At 39.4% G+C, this 20,490-nt stretch overlaps 1 protein-coding gene across 4 annotated transcripts in view; it reads left to right on the forward strand.

The window, feature by feature from the left end:
- The window catches only part of adgb (androglobin), a 40,204-nt gene that overhangs the window by 16,299 nt on the left and 3,415 nt on the right, over window positions 1-20,490 (forward strand). For 2 of the 4 annotated variants that reach the window (XM_034900118.1, XM_034900121.1), the window contains exons 16-33: window positions 323-418; window positions 1,632-1,740; window positions 3,018-3,156; window positions 4,841-4,955; window positions 5,874-6,041; window positions 7,155-7,293; window positions 7,493-7,627; window positions 9,678-9,771; window positions 10,820-10,951; window positions 11,209-11,362; window positions 11,682-11,869; window positions 12,180-12,346; window positions 12,918-13,078; window positions 14,479-14,590; window positions 16,858-17,015; window positions 18,247-18,402; window positions 18,571-18,661; window positions 18,754-18,856. In XM_034900118.1, the coding sequence (XP_034756009.1) occupies window positions 323-418; window positions 1,632-1,740; window positions 3,018-3,156; window positions 4,841-4,955; window positions 5,874-6,041; window positions 7,155-7,293; window positions 7,493-7,627; window positions 9,678-9,771; window positions 10,820-10,951; window positions 11,209-11,362; window positions 11,682-11,869; window positions 12,180-12,346; window positions 12,918-13,078; window positions 14,479-14,590; window positions 16,858-17,015; window positions 18,247-18,402; window positions 18,571-18,661; window positions 18,754-18,856 (2,417 nt within the window). The remainder of the gene's footprint in view (window positions 1-322; window positions 419-1,631; window positions 1,741-3,017; window positions 3,157-4,840; window positions 4,956-5,873; window positions 6,042-7,154; window positions 7,294-7,492; window positions 7,628-9,677; window positions 9,772-10,819; window positions 10,952-11,208; window positions 11,363-11,681; window positions 11,870-12,179; window positions 12,347-12,917; window positions 13,079-14,478; window positions 14,591-16,857; window positions 17,016-18,246; window positions 18,403-18,570; window positions 18,662-18,753; window positions 18,857-20,490) is intronic. The other 2 variants (XM_034900119.1, XM_034900120.1) reach the window with 2 other exon arrangements.

Raw genomic sequence — 20,490 nt, forward strand, 5'->3', positions numbered from 1 at the left:
ACTATTACGGTGCAAATCCACAATCATAAAAACAATGCGCCAAGGTACAAACGTGGGAATGGGAGATGACACTCTGATTGGTTTATTGCATGTTAAGACACTAAGTTCAACCCTTTTGTACCACGTGCCTGGCACACAGACACTTTTTTCTGCCGTCAAACTAGCAAAAGTGGATCTTGACACGCCCTAAACACACCTGTGCCATGCGCTTCACGCCGTGCGCTTAGATCGTTCAAATAGGGCCCCATGTGTTTGTGTTTTGACCCATTAATGCTGTTAGTATTGGATACATTGTCAATAATTTAGATGTTGTTGTCTACAGAGCACCATCTTGCCCAAAACAGGCACCAACTGTAGTGGATCATCGACACACTCCATTGGTTCCGTCCCTCTGACATCTACTGCAGCAAGCCCTGAAGTAAACACATGCAAACACACACATCCACCAGTTGCACATGAGCAAACAATTTGCCATTCAATACTGTGATTCAACCTTTTATTGAAACTTAAAGGTGGCCTGTAGAGAGTTCTTGGAAGCAAACAATGATGGGGTTTTGCTTCATTGTTTTTGCATGCCACCTTTAGATCAGTGGAATAGTGTAAAACCATTGGCCTAATGCATATGCGTCTTTGTGCACATGCACAAGATAAACAGAACAGGAATTAACTAGTCTAGTTAAGAGTGTTTTTGTCAAACTACTATTTTCCAAGGCCAAAAATGAATCGTGCATAAAAGACTAAAATAAGATGTGCTGCCCTAACATTTAGTGAAAGTCTGTCAGAGTCTGAAGCCACAACAGTAGGCTAAAGGCCCAGGTCATTTATCTGGAGACCAATAGAGGCAATAGCTTCCTAAGGGGTCAGCAATATAACGGATACCTAGTGATTGTAAGCTGTTCAAAGCTTTGTAAGTGTTAAGGAGGATCTTAGAATACATTCTTAATTAAAATAACGGGGATCTGCCTCACTGAGGTCAAAACAACAGATATTAAGCCAGATTAGGTGTCTGGTAAAAGTGCCTGGCTTGTGCTAGTTGTGATTGCCCCTCTGCCTGTCTTCAGAAAGTAATGAATATTTTCTTTACTGTCTGTCATATGCATCAAACACAGATCTGAAGTTGTCTGAGAGTGACTGTGTGCATATGTGTGTTGCGCAAGTTTGTGTCAGATCTTTTGTGTAATTTTGTGTGAAACATTTTTTTGCACATCTTTGTGTATAGATCTTATTTTTACAGTCTATTGTATATACTGTTGAGTCTGCTTGTCATGCCAACCACATATGCAATCTCTCCATCTTCCCTTGATTTGTCTCTTCTGCACCCTGCTTTCTCTATCTCACTAGCTACTTTTTCTTTTCTTACATTACTAAGTTCACTTTTTTGGCATCTTCTATATAGGTGCAACCTTTAAAATTTCTTTAAGTTACTCAGCTTTTTTCCATCTTTTCTTGTTTCCTTCACTTACTTTCCTCCTCCAGGTTCTCTTGCAATAAGCCCCCCTTCTATCAGTTTATCCATCATCCTTCCCTACAGCGTACTGCTCTTTTTCTCTTTCACTTCTTCTTTCACTTTTTCTGCCTTCATACGGGTAACTAAGGCCAGTGTGTATGTGTGTGTGTGTGTGTGTGTCCAGTGTCAAGAAGCGAGAGGCACTTACTACCTGTGTGTGGACAGCCTACAACCCTCCAAGATGCTCATCAGCTTCTCTGCTCTGCTTCCCTGGGGAGACACAGCTGAGGAGAGTAAGGATTTAAACACACGCACGCACACAAAAGGATTTTATGAATAAAGTGATGTACAAAGCTTGACCCAAGTCTCTCTGTGTATGAGCATGCACACACCATACACAGTATAGATCGAAACACAATCTTGAATATCCAATTTAAAAATGGAATCTTCAATACTGCCACGCCCCCATGTCACTTCCGGTTGGCTTTTCAAGCGGAAAAAACACGTGTTGACGTGCTGCGTTCAGTCAGCCTCCTGTAACTTAGCTAGAGCCAATCAAAAGATTGCATGGCAACTGCAGATGCTGGAGACCCATCGACAGAACTTTAACGCCTTCTTCTTTCATTAAAGTGTGTGAAAGTGTGGAAGTATTTGGGATTTCCAGTGAGTTATGTTATGTAAAAAAGCAACAGTGTGCAAACTCTGCTATGTGCACGCACTATATTCTGTGTTTACCACTGCACATTGACCTAGCAGCCAGCGGATATTCCCTCTGCTTGTAGCGTTATCCCAACAAAAGCGCACGGTTGAATTTCAGCCTGCATGCATGTTTTTGTAGTCTAAACAGAGCAGAGCAACAGCAGTCACCCTCTGTACTATATTATCGGTCCAATTAGCTTTTGTGCTGGCTCTAAAGTGTTTTAGTCCCAAATTTGGTCTTCAAGTCTGGGCTGCGACCGTCGTCTTCAACCATTACCATTGCCTAATCCTAGTGCCTTGAGGGCAGCGCCTGGAAGACGACGTTGGGGCCTCAAACACAAAACTCTGTGTGGTGCGAACATAGACTGTACATATATTCATATTAACGGTGTATGGGTGCAAAGCGTCTGCACTCTGGATTTGTCGGTAAACTTTTTACTTTTCTTTTTTCTTAATTAACAAATTGTCTTGATTCCAATTGACTAAAAATATGTTATTGTTACATTATGCTGTTAATAAATGTTTTAAACTTGACAATGTAATGTGCATTGTCTGAACATTGCGAACATTTTTCAGACATTATATAAGTTACAAGTCTAGTCAAAAAAGAGCATAGAAACCTGTGCTTTAAAAAAGAAGAAATTAAAATTGAGAATTGAATCAAATCGGGACCTTAGAATCAAAAATGTAATCAAATCGAGGATTTGGAGAATCGTGACACCCCTATGTGGGATAGAAAGTATATGTAAACAATCATAGAATTACTCAAATTTGTATGACCATTTCATGAATGTGACCTACTGTGTTTGTGATATTTCACTATGGTGTGTGACCAGTGTACATTTTCTCTCCGCTCTCCCACAACCCGTAGAAAAGGACATGTCAGCAGCATGTAGGGTTGGGCTTCTCATCGCGCAGGCTTACTCCTGGACAAGCCTGCAGTCTCAGCTGCCAGTTCTTAGCATCAAGACCACCTCCTCAAAGGCAGTCATACTTAACTTGCCCCCAGGGTAGGACAGCATTTATGAATACTTTGAAGTGTGTATTGATGTAAATGAAAAGCTTAGACCAAGTTTATGAGCATACTAGTATGTCACACATCTACGTTCCCCTGCAATGAATGTTTATGTTCATCAGGATCCCCATTAGCTACTGCGGTCCCAAGTAGGATATCTTTTTATATGCCATTTTTCATACTTACAATATTTAATATGGTAGGACTTTAATTCTTGTATTGTTAGTAGAAATATTGACATCTTGATATGACCATGCCATGCTAATGTTTCTAAACAAAATGTGATCCCTTCTCACATTTCATTCTGTCACGCTTATACCTTATAACCCTGAATTACCCAAGCGCTTGTCAGCATGGGACTAATCGTGCCAAGGTTAGAGCTTTAATTCCCGTCATGGGCACCTGTTACAAAAATATATGCATTTTTTGCACAGCACCCTGGGGAGCTTTTGATGAAAGGTAGCGCTTCACTCTTGTTGTGATTTTTAAAGCTATGCAGAGATCCACTTAAAGCTAACCAAAAGTTAGCAGTGGATATCTGCCTACCTCAGATGCTCTGAAAAGCATTAAAAAGCCTCTGTCCTAGTCTCTATTAATGGGTGCTACTTGGCCTAGAAGCAGAGGGCCTAGTTTCTAGGGTCAGGTGCAGGTATGCAGCAGTGCAATTACCACTGAGCCATAATCACACACATAGCAACTCATACTTGCCCAAACGCCCCATAGTACACTCTCTCCATGAGAAAATAGCTTTTGGGCAGCATTTATTTTAAAACACCAATCTTTTCCACTTTGTATTTCCCTGTTAGCCCATCTGTATGTGGTACACTACTTTGCTAATGTGTTATTTTCTTTAGTCTTTTTACTGACTGACCTGTGTGGTTTTCTTCTATATTTACTCTACCCCTACATTCCTATTCATTTCAAAAATGTTTTTGTCTCTCTACCTTTGTACATCACCTTTTCTTTCCCTCTTCATTTCCATAGTTCTCTTCTTTCTTTCTTCTTCCCCGTACTTTCACCTTATTTTCTCCCATCTGTTTCTCTCTTGTATTCTATCCTCTGCTGCTACAGTACTAGCCCAGCTCTGCCTCGGTGCTCATCCATCTAGTTAGGCTGTGATGGCGGAATTATGTAAAGCTAATGGGGCCAAGGATGTGGGGTCCCTCCCTTTCATGCCTGACCAGGCCTGACCAGGCCCTGTGAACTCAGCTTGGCACTTGGCAGACAGGACATTAGGCTACAGCACTTCGTAATGTTTGACCAGTTCAGTATTTCTAGACAGAAACATTGTTCCACTATTAAGACTAAAAAGTGTTATTTCATGCAGGTTGTGCAGTTATTACCAAAAACTGTGAAGCCACAGGGATGTTGTTGGAGGGTTACCTCTGTGCTACTTAAATTTAGTTTCAGAAATGTAGTAGCCTAATATTTTGACATTGTTCTACCTAAAATTTGCAATGAAAAAATAGCAAATTGTCTGGAGCTCAACTGCAAGTGGTCACAAGATAGATCTGACAGGTCATGAGATTATTAGGAGTGTTTTTCTAAGATAGGGAAAAAAAACGTTTTGCTGCTACAAAAACTGTTTTTTTCTGGATGTCAATCAAAGAGTGATCATCTATCCTGGATGGATGTGTTCTTGTTTGAAAAATAACCTGTTTGCTTTCTCTCCGCTCCAGGCGGCATGTCATGGCCTTCCACGCAAAGGCAACACTGGGCTACCACGTTCATCTGTGCAGCAAGACACCTTTCATCTTTGGAGATGAAGAAACCATCATGCCCCACCTTTCCAAGGTAACTGTGGCCATTAGTTTTTTTTTCTGAATACAGACTGCTCGTTTAATTTTTCAATATCTGTGGATGCAATTTTCCAACTGAGGGGTCTACCACAGCGCATGTACAGCAGAAGAATTTTGTCTTAATATTTTCTTTGTTTGCTCTTTTTTCTTATGTTTAAATACACACAGACCAATCAAGATATGGATAACACATTCAACACTCCATCCTATCCTAAACATCCTTTTCATCTTTTCAGTCATCGGCTGCTACAAGATAGTTACATCTTAACATGTTAATTTTTAATATAAGGGGTGATATGCATCTTGCTTCACATTCCTTCTCAGTCTCCAAGTCCCTTCCTTGCTCATAAAATGCAAAAAAAACTGCAGACGCCGTTTTTTTGTTTTCTGTTATTTTGAAAGTGTAAATGATGGAAATAAAATCTAACTTTTTGCGACATGTGTTACAAATGTCTAATCTGTCATTTGATGCCTTTTGGAGATTTTCCCATCTTTTCTTGGCTTCTTTATGCACATTAATAAAAATTTTTACCCGGGGCGCCCAAACCTTTGAGTCTCACTGTAGGGGCATGTACAGTGAGAAATACAACGGTGACTAAACAAATTAACTAAAAGCACAAATACTTCTACCAAGGCTGCACAATTCTCTAAAAACAAGTATTTTACCTTTCTAATGTAAATTCTAATCTGGATATGTGTTGAAACAAAAGGTTTTGTTGCAGTAGAAACAAAACAAATACAATCTGTTCAAGCTTCAATTTAGAAAATCACATCATGGTAGTCAAGTTTACACTGAAATGTATTGATATTTTGGGCATTCTGCTTTTCTCGTCTATTTAACTTGCATTCTGTTCATTTGCATCAGTTATCAGAATTTGAATGCAACCCCACTGCTTTTTTCCATTTAAAACAGGAAAGTGCTCGTTTCACTGAGCAGGCCTCGTCTATATTGAGGGCCCTGTCCAGAGTGGTGTCTTCCTTTAGCGATGAGCAGGACCAGCCAGCTGCCAGAAGAACCCTAGAAGAGGCTTACTGCCCCCAAAACATCAACACCACCCTGGGAAAAAAAGAACACAACAAGGTAGCATGTGTATCTAAGGCCCTATGTACAAACAGTGAATAGCTTACCTTGCTTTATACTTACTGCTACTAATTGATTGACAATTGCTACATCTGAAAACAGACTGTAGAGACAGTCTTTGGTTCAAAATGGCTAAATGTAATTGAGTTATTTCATTAATAAGTGAGACATAAATCACCATTCATACTTTTAATGCCCGTGATTTCCTTAACCCTTGTTTTGTCCTCCTGGGTCAGAAACTGAGAACATTTTGACATTAATATTTGAGTTAAAAAAGCAGAAATTATGAATTATTTTGACTAATAGTTGAGATCAGAGGAACAAACAGATGAGTTTAGTCAGGAATGAAAGTAATCAATTGAATTTGCAAAGGGAGTTTGAATCCAATCACATTTTTTGTGATAATTTGGTTAAAAAGAAACCCATATTTCAGATGTAGACATTTTTTTAAACGGGGTCACATTTGACCCAAGGACAACAGCCAGGTTAACAGCCATGTTGTTTACTATGGCTACTATGCATCAGGTGTTTGACTTTCATTCAGCGTTTGAGTTATTTTAGGAGGATGCATAATGACACCACTTTGCAGTAATTTTAGAATATCTTTTAGTAGCTGTAGACAATAATCAGTTCTGGCCAGAGGGTCTTTCTTATTTTCAGATAACTGCACAACCAGGATGCATACTGATATAAACTAACTGTTTACAGGCTGCTTTTTCTACTTTTTGGAATAGTAAAATGACAAGTTTTATTCGGCTGACAAGGTTTTTATTCAAATACCACATTCAGTTTTGAATTTACACTATATGTCTAGCAAGTTTAAAAGTTCATTCTTATCAATGTCTGTAGCTTGTAGATTGCTGGTAAAAGACAGATACACACTCCCTTTGTGGTTTTTGAAAAAGTAAGTAATGTGGATCCTAACAAACTGCCTATTGTACTTGAGAAACAGGGGAGTTTATAGGAAGGGTCATGAGTTATCTCTTATATGAACTGTTATTTTCATATACTTATGAGGATGTAAATTACAAAAATTACAATACCTGGAAAAATGCAGTCAATAACATAATGCACACAACTGCTAACACCCTTGCACGTTTTATGTGTGTAAAGGTGTTTAACTCTGCAGTTTACACCATGCTGTGTAAGGCTCTGGGCAGGAATCTTACATCAGAGGAACGTTTTGCTATTATGGCCCTCACAGCTGACCCTTCACTCCTGGCCACTGACCCCGAAATACACTCCCCTTCATGTAAGTGCCATTTGTATGTTTGTAAATGTTACGCGTATGTTGTCTATTTACTTTTGTTTGTGAGTATAAGCCTGAAACTACAGGAAACTGATATAAATTAATTTAATTCAAAATAATTTCAGTTATTATACCATATTTAACAGTCTTCATAGTCCAGTATTTAATATTCATTTAAAATGTTTTGCTTTTATTCTCTAAGTGGATGCAGAATCAAAGCCTCCAGAAAGCTGGAGAGACAGGGAGCCAACAGACCGGGAGATCAAGGCAGTCACCATTCTGCAGGCTGGATTCAAAGGGCACTTGGTGCGAGAGATCTTTAACGCCTCAAAACCAGGTAAACACACGCATACACAGATCAAAAATCTATTCATTCAAGTTTCATGTTCAGGTTTAAATCTTATCTATCATTTGTATAGTTCACTAGAAAATAGTAAATTATTATTAGTGATTAGAATGTTATATATTCTCCTTTCTCCTTCAGTGCCCTTTGTTCGAAAGACAAACACATATGCAGCAATTGGAATAGCTCAAAAGGTCAAATAAGGAAAAACAACAACCAAAACATAAGACTACATGTGTATTATTTGTAGATTATTAAGTGTCCGAAAGACACACAAAACACCTTCTGTGTCTTATATTTACTGTTTTATTTATCCTGATGGCATATATTGAGCCTCTGAGGCACAAATATGAATTGATGAGACTGCCCCTCTTACTAATAGACCCTGACAGATGAGCGGTGGCCACAGAGGGATATATACACGCACATTGTAGGAAACGCACGCATGCATATACAGAACATTTCTGCATCAATAGCCGAACCTCTCAATAGTGACGTTAAGTGAAAAATGGGAAAAGAAGAAAAGGAAACGCTGGATAGCTTGTTGAAAAATTATGATAGATTAAATAGAAAGACATAACTAAGAAGCTCTTTCTTTGTAAATTGATTTGATATAATATTTACTTTTTGTTTATTGTACTGCTTCACTGCCAGTTATGTTCCTTTCCAGTTTGCCGTAAATTTACATTACAGTCAGTTATATCATTTTTAAAATCCAATTTTCTCCAGAAGTGGTAATGAATTTGCATTGCTGGTTGCCGCATTTTATTGGCCAGACATTCTCTATTTATTTCCAAGACCTGAAGCTATTTGTGTCTTCTCCAGACGCAGCACATTACACTGTCCCCCTTTGAATAACTTGCACATATGGGAGCATGGACAGCCTCATTTATACAGTATTTGCATCAAAATGTGCTGTACAATTGCGTCTTTTTTTTTTTATGGCTTGCAAATGCGGTTTGAGCATATCAAAATATCCACATCATTGAAGGACACATCTGCCAGCAACCTTAAAAAAAAATTGAGGTGGTTAATGTGGCATTAGCATTAGCACACACAAAAACAGGCTGAACAGCTTGACTTATATGAAATAGGATTAATAAATATTAATTTGCTTGTCAAAGAACAAAGTGTGCAGCTATCCAAATGGCACTTACAGGAATGGCAAAATACCAATCATATTTTAAAAACACTACCTGTATAACTACATTTTAAAAAGCCATTTGTTTAAATAAAAGTTAGAACTTTTTTCTGTTACAGCACATCTATTTGTACAGTACCACATATTTCTCTACAACTGTCCTCCTTGCTCTTTCCCATTTAATGTTCTCCTTCTACTCTAACCTTTCTGTATGTCTGTATTTCCTTCTTTGGTTCTAAGGATGATAGGTCTTCATCTCTCAATAGCTGTAGACATTTGGAAAAGTAGCCATTTGAAAAGCGAGAGCTGAGCGCCATGGAGGGAGGGGTGGAGGGAGGATGTGAGGACACCTTTGCCACATGTCAGATGTGAAAACATCTGTCATGCAGCTCTCTCTTCAGTGCATTTCTCTCACTTAAAAGCACAAACACACACTTACTGACAGACACATACTCATGAACACACAGTACCGCATCTGTCATCAAATGTTCTGTTTTGTCAGAGTTGTTACCTGTCTGTTGAGATGAGTGGGAAAGTTAATGTAAAGGTGTGAACAATCTCCTATCACCTCTCACTAAAAAAATACATTTTACAATTTCTGTACCTTACCCTGAACTAGGTCAGATACAATAATTCTATCACGTGGTTGACAGAAACATGGATTGTCTCTCATCTTTAATGGTGGTTACCTTTGGTGTGTGTGTGTGTGTGTGTGTGTGTGTGTGTGTGTGTGTGTGTGTGTGTGTGTGTGTGTGTGTGTGTGTGTGTGTGTGTGTGTGTGTGTGTGTGTGTGTGTGTGTGTGTGTGTGTGTGTGTGTGTGTGTGCGTGTGTGTGTGTGTGTGTGTGCGCGTGTGCGTGCGCGTGTGTGTGTGTGTGTGTGTATGCACGCTTATGTCATTCAGGCACGAAGAACAACCTCAGTGCATCTAAGATCCTTTTAGACATGTGGCCGAAGGTTGAATCCAATCCAGAAAAACATGCTGCCCTCTTGCTACGGTAAATGGATAAAAATGCATATTCATGTCTGTTAATAAATAATGTGCGCAAAATTTATGAATTGCATAGACAAAGACAAAACACTGCTTTCCTATGAATGTCATTATATCAGAGAATATGAGGGCTCCAACTGCAGTCCTGTGCCAATGATGTGTACGTTGTATGGGCATGCGTTTAGCCTCTCCGTTGCACCACATGCCCAGAATCTGCTCTCTCTTCTGGTTGTGGAGGCCTGTGGCGGCCAGGCAGGGAGCATTTTCCACATTGTGTTCCATCTTTTCCCAGTGGTACCATCTGCTGTTTATCCTTTCCCCGTTCCAATCGGCTAACAGCGTCTGCCGAATGACCCGCTGCCTGGGGAAGTATGTGTGTGCATAAGCATTTAGAGCTTCATCAGTGTGCGTATGTGACGAGGGTGGACTGGGGGTTGGAAGGGTGTAATGAGCCTTTGAGTATGTATTTTGTTTAACTGACATCCACTTCAGTCAAAGTTCAGGCTGAGTTGTAAAGTGCTTTCCTTTCAGAGTTATGTTTTCTCTACGACGTAGGTGTAACTTATTTTCTGTATACCAATAAAGGCTTCTAAACCACATACTACACAACCGGACATGTTCCAGCAGTAATGTGACTTGAAATTGGGGAGAAATGAACAACATTGATATCCAAGATTACAGCTTATCTGGCATTAGCTTGTACCTACAGTACATGTAACAATAAACACTGCAGTAATGTTAGCCTAAAAAAACGATTCAGTAGCCTGCTTGGAGCAGATTACCAATCGTAGAATCCCAGCTCTGTGTGACGTGACACAGAGCGGAGAGTAAAAAACGTTAAAAGCAAAGCGTTCAGAACATTGGGAAATCGGAGACTCACTGGGATTTCTTTTACCTCATTATTGGAAGCTTTGGCCACGCTTAACATGAAAATCCGGCATTATAACATTATAGAGAAATGACAGAGAATACGGAAAAGCATAATAGATCACATTTAATTCTTCATTTGAAATGTAATGTTTTAAAGGTGCTCTATCCTTCTGTCTTCTGCACAGCTATATCATTGACCACTCTGAGAGGAAAGCAGAGCTCTACTCCTGTCAGCAGGATGAATGGACCAGAGTCACCTTTGCTGATTACTCTGTCTCTCTTCCAGACACAACCAACTCCTGGGTCTTGGTCTTTAGGTAAGAGAACATTGTAACTTAGGGCTTGTTAGGCCTGTCAGTTAAAGACAACCTGATTTGGGAAATCTGGGTAAATACAGGTGTAAACGACTGATGTCCCCGTTTCACCAAATGCCCTTATGCTGGCTTGATGAGCCATGCACTTGTCTCTAATTTCTGCTGTCAGAGCTAATATTGGCAAATGTAGATATAACATTTCAGCAGAAAAAGTGACGATTTGGTAAACCTGATATCTTGTTGTTTTGTTATTTTTTCAGAGAGGTGTTCCTGGTTCCTGAGGAGATGGTGCTGGTACCAAAGGTCTACTCGCCAATCCCTACTTGTCTGCTGCACGTCATTAATAACGACACAGGAGAGGAGCTGGACATGGTCTTCAACAAAGTAGCAACCCATGTCTATCAACCCAACAAGGTACTTAAAACCTTAATTTACTTGACATATTGTATTGGTAAGTGTGGAATATTTGCATATTTTCCTAGTTTTTCTATTACCATGATACATTGGTTTTACTTAAGGAGTGACTCCTGCGTGACTTAATTGAAAACTGGGTTCAAACCTGTTGTTTACTATTCATCACTGCCTGGTATAACAATGTTGGGAACATACATTATACATAAACATAGTATTATACATTAAAAAAATCATAACAGCAAGATAACTAAATTAAAATGTGCCAAAAATTACAACATTTAAATTTCAGGATTAAATCTCTCTGTATCTCTTGTTCCAGCTTGGTTACACCTTTGTAGCAGAGGCTATAATACCTGAATCACCCCCTGTTGGTGCCAAGTGGAGGATGCGCTTGATTGGCTCAAAGGAACTCCTTCCTAAACTGTCCTGTGAGACTCCCCTCAACATGTTTTCAGTTAAAGAATTCAGGGATTATTACATTCCCAATGACAAAAACCTCATCTGTCGGTAAGATAACTATGGGCTATATAAACTGTATATTTATGAAATTCACGATTAGAGTCAATTGAAATGTATTGTTGCTTAGGGTGGATCAGAAAAAGAATTTCTGTCAAATAGCTCTCACTGATTCTCACTTACACTACAGTATTTGAGATGTTTGATTAGAAACAAGGTATGACAATAGTCAAAGAGCGCATACTTTAAAAACATAACAAGTAAAATCTCAAGGAAGCTTTTGAAAAAGCATATTTTTCCAAAAAAAGACGTTAATGATTCTCTGAGAGATGACCCACAGTCATTTGAAACCTTCCCACAGTTATCATGTGCGGGTGACGGCAGATGTCCTAGGAACAATTCAGTTTCAGACTTCCAGGTCAGATGTGTTGATCCGTCTGTCCATTCTGGACCAGGAGAAGGAGGTAGCCGGAAACACCGGGAAGGGCCATGTGGTAATTCCTGTGTTCTGCTTCCTGTCCAACAAAGGTGAGTCATTATGTTTAGTAATTGAAGTAATTGAATGAAAGCCCCTTGGATCACTGCAGAATACTTTTTTGAACTGCCTCTTATCTGAATATTAGAAAAAGTTACATGCATACTATCTGTTTTTGTCTGTGATAATCTTAGCTTTATAATTTAACATCTTTAAGCAATGTAACTAGTGTCACTGTATTATTGTTGTCAGATAACTGAACACCTAACCCAATTTTTTTATTTTTTTTATCCCTGTCATATTTAGCTTTTTTTGTAGTTTTTCTACTGATTGTAGCATTTTTTGCAAATCTCATATACAAAACACAGACACACACACACACAGACACTCACACACACACACACAAACATGTGTTTATAACAACGCATTGCGCTGTTTTTGTACCTACAATAAGCGTAACAACATGTCCCCAGATAGATGATGGACAGGACTAGTGTACGACTGATTTAGTGAGACACAACCTTTTTACTTGATGCTTCCACCAGTTACAAAAGCATAGATTTCTTACCACTCTCCTCCTCTCTCGGCTTTTGACTTAGTTTTACATCTCTCTTTCTGTCACAGACACCAGTTGCACAGATGAGAAAAAACAGAACCAGAAGGGATCCCCATCCCAGGACAAAGAAGTCAAAGTGGTAGACACTCCCCAGCAAATAAATGAAGAGGTGGGCACAGCTGGGAAATCAGACTCCTCATGTGTGTCCAAGCCTCCCACAGAGACTTTGGTATCACTTACAACTGCCTATGTTGTATCTGCTGTTGCTTGAACACTTTACAGATCTCACTTGCACAAGCACACAAGCGTGCATCTCACTTTTCCCTCTCTTGTCTTTCTCACCCACTTACTTGCTGCCTGTGTTGATATCAATTTTTCACTGCCAGATACACATGCCTTACTTACGCGCGCACGCACGCACACACACACACACACGCACACGCACACACACACACACACACAAATTTGCATGAGGAGAGCAGCAAAAACTGGAGGGGGGGTTTTGTTGTTACTGTCTGATTTATCAGGGCTTGCCAGGGAGTAGTGATTTGTGCATGATTTATGAGTCATTAGATTGTCTAAAGATCCCCATCTAACAGACCTGTTGTCATAGTATGATGATTTCCAAAGTGTACACAGTAGTGCAAAACACACCACACACCGATTGTACAGCGTGAACATATCCATAAAACTACCAAAATCAAATGAAGTTTATTTGTTTTGCTATCTGTCGGCGATACCAGCGATACATCTGGAGGACAACCAAGCATTTTAATGTTCCCTCAGTAGCTACTTACATCTCATAAATATAATAAGTGTTACAAATACCTTTTAATACAAAGTCTCTTCAACGAATTAACCCAACCGTGTAGTGACATCAATAGCTGTGAGACAGATTATGTCAGATCCTGTAGATCAGCTGCAGGCTAGAATAAACAGCTATTGATCAGGACTAAGACCACAGATCAAGACTAAAAGCAACGGGTCAGTGATTAAGGGCTGTTTTGCACCACAGGGACACACCCTTGTAATATACTGTAGATGCTCAGTATTGGTAAATGATTGGTAAAGACTCCTATAGTGTAATCTGTTAGGTACTTAAATACATGGCACAAATGTTGTCAATCTGGCCTTCATATGGCCTTTATACATGGAGATGTAACATAGTGTTATAGTAATTCATAACCACACAATCACTTGCTGCAAATTGTATGTAGTAGGCTCTATTACAACTATAGGCACATTGGACATATGAATATTGTTTATATGTGACTAACTTTCTGTTTTTGTAGAAAATGTCTAAATCTATTAGTTTTTGAAATGCTGTCCTTTCTGTTTAGTGAGATGGATGTGGGAGTTGCCACCCCTGATATAAACTTCTCCCATTGTGCCAAGCATGCGCTTCTGTCTAAAAGGGCAAAGTGCAGTTCTTTAAAATCTCTGCATCTCTCTTTAAATCATCAGCATTAGTAAATTTGACTGCTACTGTATATGTTCACAAAATAGCATCCAACTCTGTCCCTGTGCATTTTATGGTGTTGTATTCCACCAATTTTTGTAATGACTGTATTTGTCTATTGTTTTGTGTGTTGGTTTTGTGCACTGACTTTGCTTGTCTGTGTTTTACAGGGTCACAAGTATGTGTTGCAGGCAGAAGTGTGTTATAAAAGCTGGAATTTGGATAAATCTCAACTGGCTTTTGTCCATATGCTCAGAGACTTCGAGAAGAATGAAATGAGAGGTGCATACTCACATACATCACAAACCCAACATCAAACAATCAGCTACACTCGCGCCCAAGTCGCCCAGGGGAAAGACGGGATAGAAAGTCACAGTTTTTATTTTGCTCCCACATAAAAAAAATGTTTTTTTGTTAATCTAGTAGGGTAACATCAATCTTGATCTGAACATCCAAATAAAATACGCATTATATTTCAGGGTTCAGATATCTGCAAATATTGCTATAGTGGGTCAGCATTTTTATTTAAAAGTTTAGTTCAAAATTTGAGCCCTGGGTTCGGAATGGATTTTCTGACATGGCCTACATGTTTGTTTTTGCACAGCTTATTTTTGTGTTTGGTGTGAAATAATGCAGATACTAAGTAAGCAGTGTCAGGGGATTGTTCTTTGCTTCTGCTAGCCAGTGGTCTGTTAATTACAAGCCTAATGAAAGCCAAATGAATGCAGCTGCTTTTGCAGATCACAGAGTATGATTTCTTGTGCCCATTGGTTGTTGGCTGAGGCAATAATCCTGTCCTCTCCCACCAACTCTTCTTCTCTGCCTTTACTCATACTGGACAAATTGGATTGATTTGAAAAATCAGGGCTTTCAAATTTGCCGACGCTTACTAAATATTCTGAGGGGATGAATTAATTGCGACAAGGGTGGGTGTTGATGTGGAAGAGGTGATGCATGGGTGACAATTTGCATGATTGCCTGAAGAGAGAGGCCAGCCTGCTATCATTGATTTCTCATTCTCTTCTCTGTGTGTCTTCAGATAAAAGTGCCCATATTTACCCATTTAGTTTGCATCTGAGGAGTGAGTGCGTGCGCGTGAGGCAGTCCTAAACTAAAAAGCCAGATATCAGATGTGTTTTGACTACAAAGGAATCCAATCCCCTGTTTACATATTTACTAAAGTAATTGTCACATGCATGATGATTAGCAGTAATGATTAGTCACTGCTTAGATATGCTGTGTGTTATGATCTATACATTTGCATGTTCTTTCTGTTCGTTGTACGTGAGCATGTTAAGGTTTTTTTCCCCCAACGTTTGTTTGGGCTTGTCCATGTGTGTGTGTGTAGGCCAATGGCCACCCAAACCTCCTGTGGTTTTCCCAATAAGCTTGTGAAATTGGGTCAATGGGAAGTCAATTGAAGTTGGCTCTTGCCCCCTGGTGCCCTGGGAAATACCTTAGCAGGAAGTGAATTAATCTCACCCAGTTTACTCTGTCTCAGTGGTGAGGCTGTGCCCTTGATCATGCTTCCCACATGCTACATAGATACAAGCGCAATACATGCCACGGCAAGCATGCTGAAGTAAAAATACTGTATTGCGCATTATTAATGAATGGACATTTCCCCATTTCTGCTTTGAACCCCAGTATATACTTTTAGAGCAGTCAGCGGCAGCTGCACATGCAGTTATGGCAGCAGTTTACAATCCCTTGCCAACCTCTTAACATTTTCTTTATTGTGCTTTCAGGCTCTCCATAATAAAAAAAGAAGCTTTTTTATTACACTGTAAAGTTTAGCCAGCTGAAAGTCAGTTTTCAATACATGTTTCAGCCTGAAATTACAAAATTTACAAGATTGATATTTAGATCCAATTGGAACATTACATTTTTGTATGACTTGAGATAAGAGAAACTCAATGAGCATGCTCCAAAGCTGTTCAGGCAGAAAGGCAGCATGTCAGCTGAATGACGGATTATTATGCCTCTCTATTTCACAAGAGTGAGACTCATAGTTGATGCTTCATCTAAGCTGGGGGTTGTGTTCACTTTTGCTATAAAGTGCAACAGTGCCATCTAGCACACATTTGACCACACAACACATGCAGTGTTTGCCCACTTTGTAACACTCACATTTTAATGGGATTTAAATGTTTAAATGTAGAACGGCTGAGGTTTATTGTGAAGATGAACATACTCTAATGGACATGGTATGTGTTTTAGTTTCACACTTATTTCATTTGATCTAAACATGTCAAATGTGTGTGTCAAATGTTAATTGTAAGGTATGTTTGAACACTCCTAAATGCTCTCAGGTATCCATATTTTACATATGTTATTATTACTATTATTATCTGTATTGTTAAATACATTTACGGAATGCTTGTCAAAGACATGTACAACTTCAGAATTCTAAGGCATGCTGAAAAAAATAATAATACTCATGCGTTTACATCACATAGTAACACCAAATTGCCTGTATTGATACACAGCTAATGTTGAAGATGTAATCAAAGAAGTGAATCTACCTAATCTCTTTTTGCAAAATGCAGTATACAAACTTGAGGACTTGAACCGTACATCTACCACCGAAACACTGCAGCATCGTGGGCAGAAATCTGACATACCCAAAGCCAACCGCAAAGGGGAGGTGGACAAGGAGAAGGGGAAGCCAGCTGCCAACTCTAAATCTAACTCCAGGCAGGAAACGGTAATGCTTCACTGTAGGACATATAACAATGAACCCCACAAACAAAATTAGTTATATATATATAAATATATATATATATATATATATATATATATATATATATATATATATCTCACCATATAAACTCAGAATGATAACCCTTGCAGGATAACCCTTTAACTAAATACCAGTGGTCACCGGGCAGCCAAGGATACGTCTGAAAAGCTTTTCGTCATATCTGCCAAATTGCTTTACCAAATAACTGTTGCGTTCCATTAGCTTTTATTGGATTGTATATTCTTATTAGATTGCAAGAGGCAATTGTATTAGAGTGTTGCATATGAAAAACATTCATGAAAAGAATTCTAGCCTGGCCAAATGCAACAGACATATTCCCTCAAACTAAAGACCATGCACGGCTTTTTTAATCTTGATGTAAGTACATTTTAGATTTTCCACAGTATCCCATATTAAGCAATATGGCAGGACAAGGTACAGTGGTACTTTTAATGTAAAACTTAGGAAGAATTAGTAATAGTAACCTTTTTCGAGGTTGTTGAGTACACACTTAACTCCCCTTCACAGATTCCCATCCACATATAATCAGATTGTTAACCGCAGTTCTGACATCTCTTTTATAGTTTTATTTATTTATTTGTTTAATCAGGAGGATCAGATTTCAATATTTTATTGACTAATGTCTGCCAACTCAGTTAACAAAGAGAGTCTGGCGTCAACCGAATCCCACAACTGCCAGAATGACTTGCGTGTATTCACACTACATAACAGATACTTATCACACACTATAATCTTGTAGTGTATAATTCTCAGGACAGTATAATGGTCTCGGTTTAGTAGTCAGAAACACAACTGCTTGAGAAATCTCTGATCCGCGGAATAAGTGCCTTTTGTTCTCTACTGTGCTACGTGTCAAATCCTGAAGACAATGAAATTTGAAAGGCAGATTTTCAGAAAAGTGTCCCCCCATCAATAAATTTACATTTTGAATATTGTGTTCCGCATTGGCAGCAGCACATAGTTTGAGGTAGAGGACATAATGATCTCTAAATAAAAGAACAAAAAATGATCTGTCATTTAGGATGAAGACAAGACTGCTGAACAGGACACATAATCCGGGCTGGCTGTGTATCAGACTGTTTGAGTGCCGGCTCGGTGAAATGTTTGTGTTTGTGTGAGCATGTGCAATATGTTTTTGTCTGCTTCTGCTTTGTGTGTGTACATGTTTGTGCAGAGCCTCGACCTGACTAAGGCAAACTGGACTCTGCGTGTGGTCAGTGACAAGAGCAAAACAGAGAGCATTGAGGTGACAAAGGACACGGAGAGACTGGACCAGATTAAAGCCATTAAAAAAGCTTGGGAAATGGCTGAACCAGGCCGCTGTGCTAAGGTAACCCCAACGTTGCGATTTAATCTAATTACTTCTCAGTTAAAGGCCTTTTCAATGAAGTGTTTCCAATATTATCTGCTGTAGAAATGTGAAAGGTATGATTTAGAAAATGTCTTGATATAGTATACTATTCACACACTCACTGCAGACAGAATGTATGTCTTTTAGGCTTTAGAGTCTCGTCTCAAGTTTCTCAACCAACTCCAACATCAAGCAAGCGATGAAACTACCACAGACGGCGGAGAGAGCAGAGAGCCAGGTACCATACTCCTCGTACACACACTTGCATATTGATTGTAGGCACTTTATGTTTCCACTACTTGAGACATTTCCTGATTGGGTCGTTCACAGCTGCTTCCAGATCTGGTCCTGGCACCACTCTCAGTCCATTTAATCCACAGCTGACCGATGCCTCATGCTCCCATTCTCCCATGGACTACACTCCCTTCATCAGGTGCCCTGCCGCTCTTACACTCCTTCTTTTTCCATCTGTTTGGAATTATTATTATTATTATAAGACAGCACAAGTCTAAAGATAGAATGATGATTAAAGCAGATAGTAGGCCTCACACCAAAATTTGTCAACATAGTTATTTAGTCACATTGCAGAACTATCACTATGGTTGGTTTTGTAGCGCACTGGCACAGTTGTCTGTTCCAACACATTCATATCTGTACTTAGAGGGCAACAGTGTAGAATAATACATACTGTAAAAAACCAAGACAAACTCATCCTTTTTTCCCTCTTGAAGTATGCAGTCTAGTTGCCTAATATAGTCGTCGGATAACTTTGCTTATCTAGCTTTGTGAGCCCGAATTAAGTCTTAGCTGTGAGGCTTGGTTACACTAGGGGATTGTGCGTGTATATTTTTAGTATGGATGTTGCTATGTTGGCGGACCCACCAGCATCTGTATCCTCAGCAGATTGGTTCATAGTGTCCGCAGGACATTGCTAGTGATTTCATGTGTTTATGACCTTTGCTCCCATTGGTGCTGTGAACAGCAGCGTTACAAGGCTGTATACTTTGACTGGCCTGAAAGGGGAATGCTTGAGCACTCCATAGGACTGTGATTTATAATATGTAATGTATAGACATTAAGGGAAGGCTAGGTGGATAAAAGATACACAAAATAAAAAAGATTATTAAATAAAATCTCCCATCCAGATCTAACGTACTCCATAAACTATTCTACTCTGGTACTCAAATTTGACAATTGATCATGAACATCTCTAAAATCAATACACTGTTAGTTTTACCACCTATGAGTATTCTAGGTGTAAAGTGTCAACTTTGGACTTTTGTCTGCATCAAGGCTCATTCCCCCATTGCCCTCCGCCACACCACTTCTCTATTCAACTTTTTCTATTCATTTTTATTTATTGTGTCAAATTACAACATGAGTTATCTCAGCACACTTTACATTTAGAGCAGGTCTAGTCTAGACCACACTTTATAATTTACAAAGACAATTCCCCCCCAAGAACAAGCATCTCCCCTCCTCCATCCATCCATCTCGCCCTCTGTCCGTCCCTCTCCGTGATAAATGAGTTGACATTTGGGTCTGTTAATTAGAGAGCTATTTCAGAACCCCAATGAGCTTGTCGCTTCAATGAGATGTGCCCCTCTCCCATCACCTCTCCATCCTTTCCTGCCGTGTGTGTTTGTGAGTGCGTTTGTATGTGCGTGCATGTGTGTCTGTGTGTGTCCGCACATGTGTCCGCACCTGTGTCTGTGTCCAGTTTCTAATGGCTGCTGACAGTGTGGCCTGCAATCCGAGCCGAGAGAGAGATCCCGAGATGTAGTCTATAGAGGTGTCTGAAAACACCTCTTTCTCACAAAGGTGCACCATTGCCCAATTTATAACAATTGCACAGTGGCAGATGCCTTGTTTCTTTAGGCTAACTATATTAGCTTTAGCCAGGCAGGGAGCAGCTTTTTGCTGTGAAAAATGGCCAGGAGACTTTGATGTTGTGATAACGTTGCATTAATCAGGTCATTTCAATTAATCAATCAAACTTTATGTCTAAAGCACATTTAAAATCAACCAGGTTGACCAAAGTGCTGTACATTGCCATGAAACAATGAC

Source organism: Etheostoma cragini, chromosome 18 (genome assembly GCF_013103735.1).
Source record: "Etheostoma cragini isolate CJK2018 chromosome 18, CSU_Ecrag_1.0, whole genome shotgun sequence".
NCBI lineage: Eukaryota > Metazoa > Chordata > Actinopteri > Perciformes > Percidae > Etheostoma > Etheostoma cragini.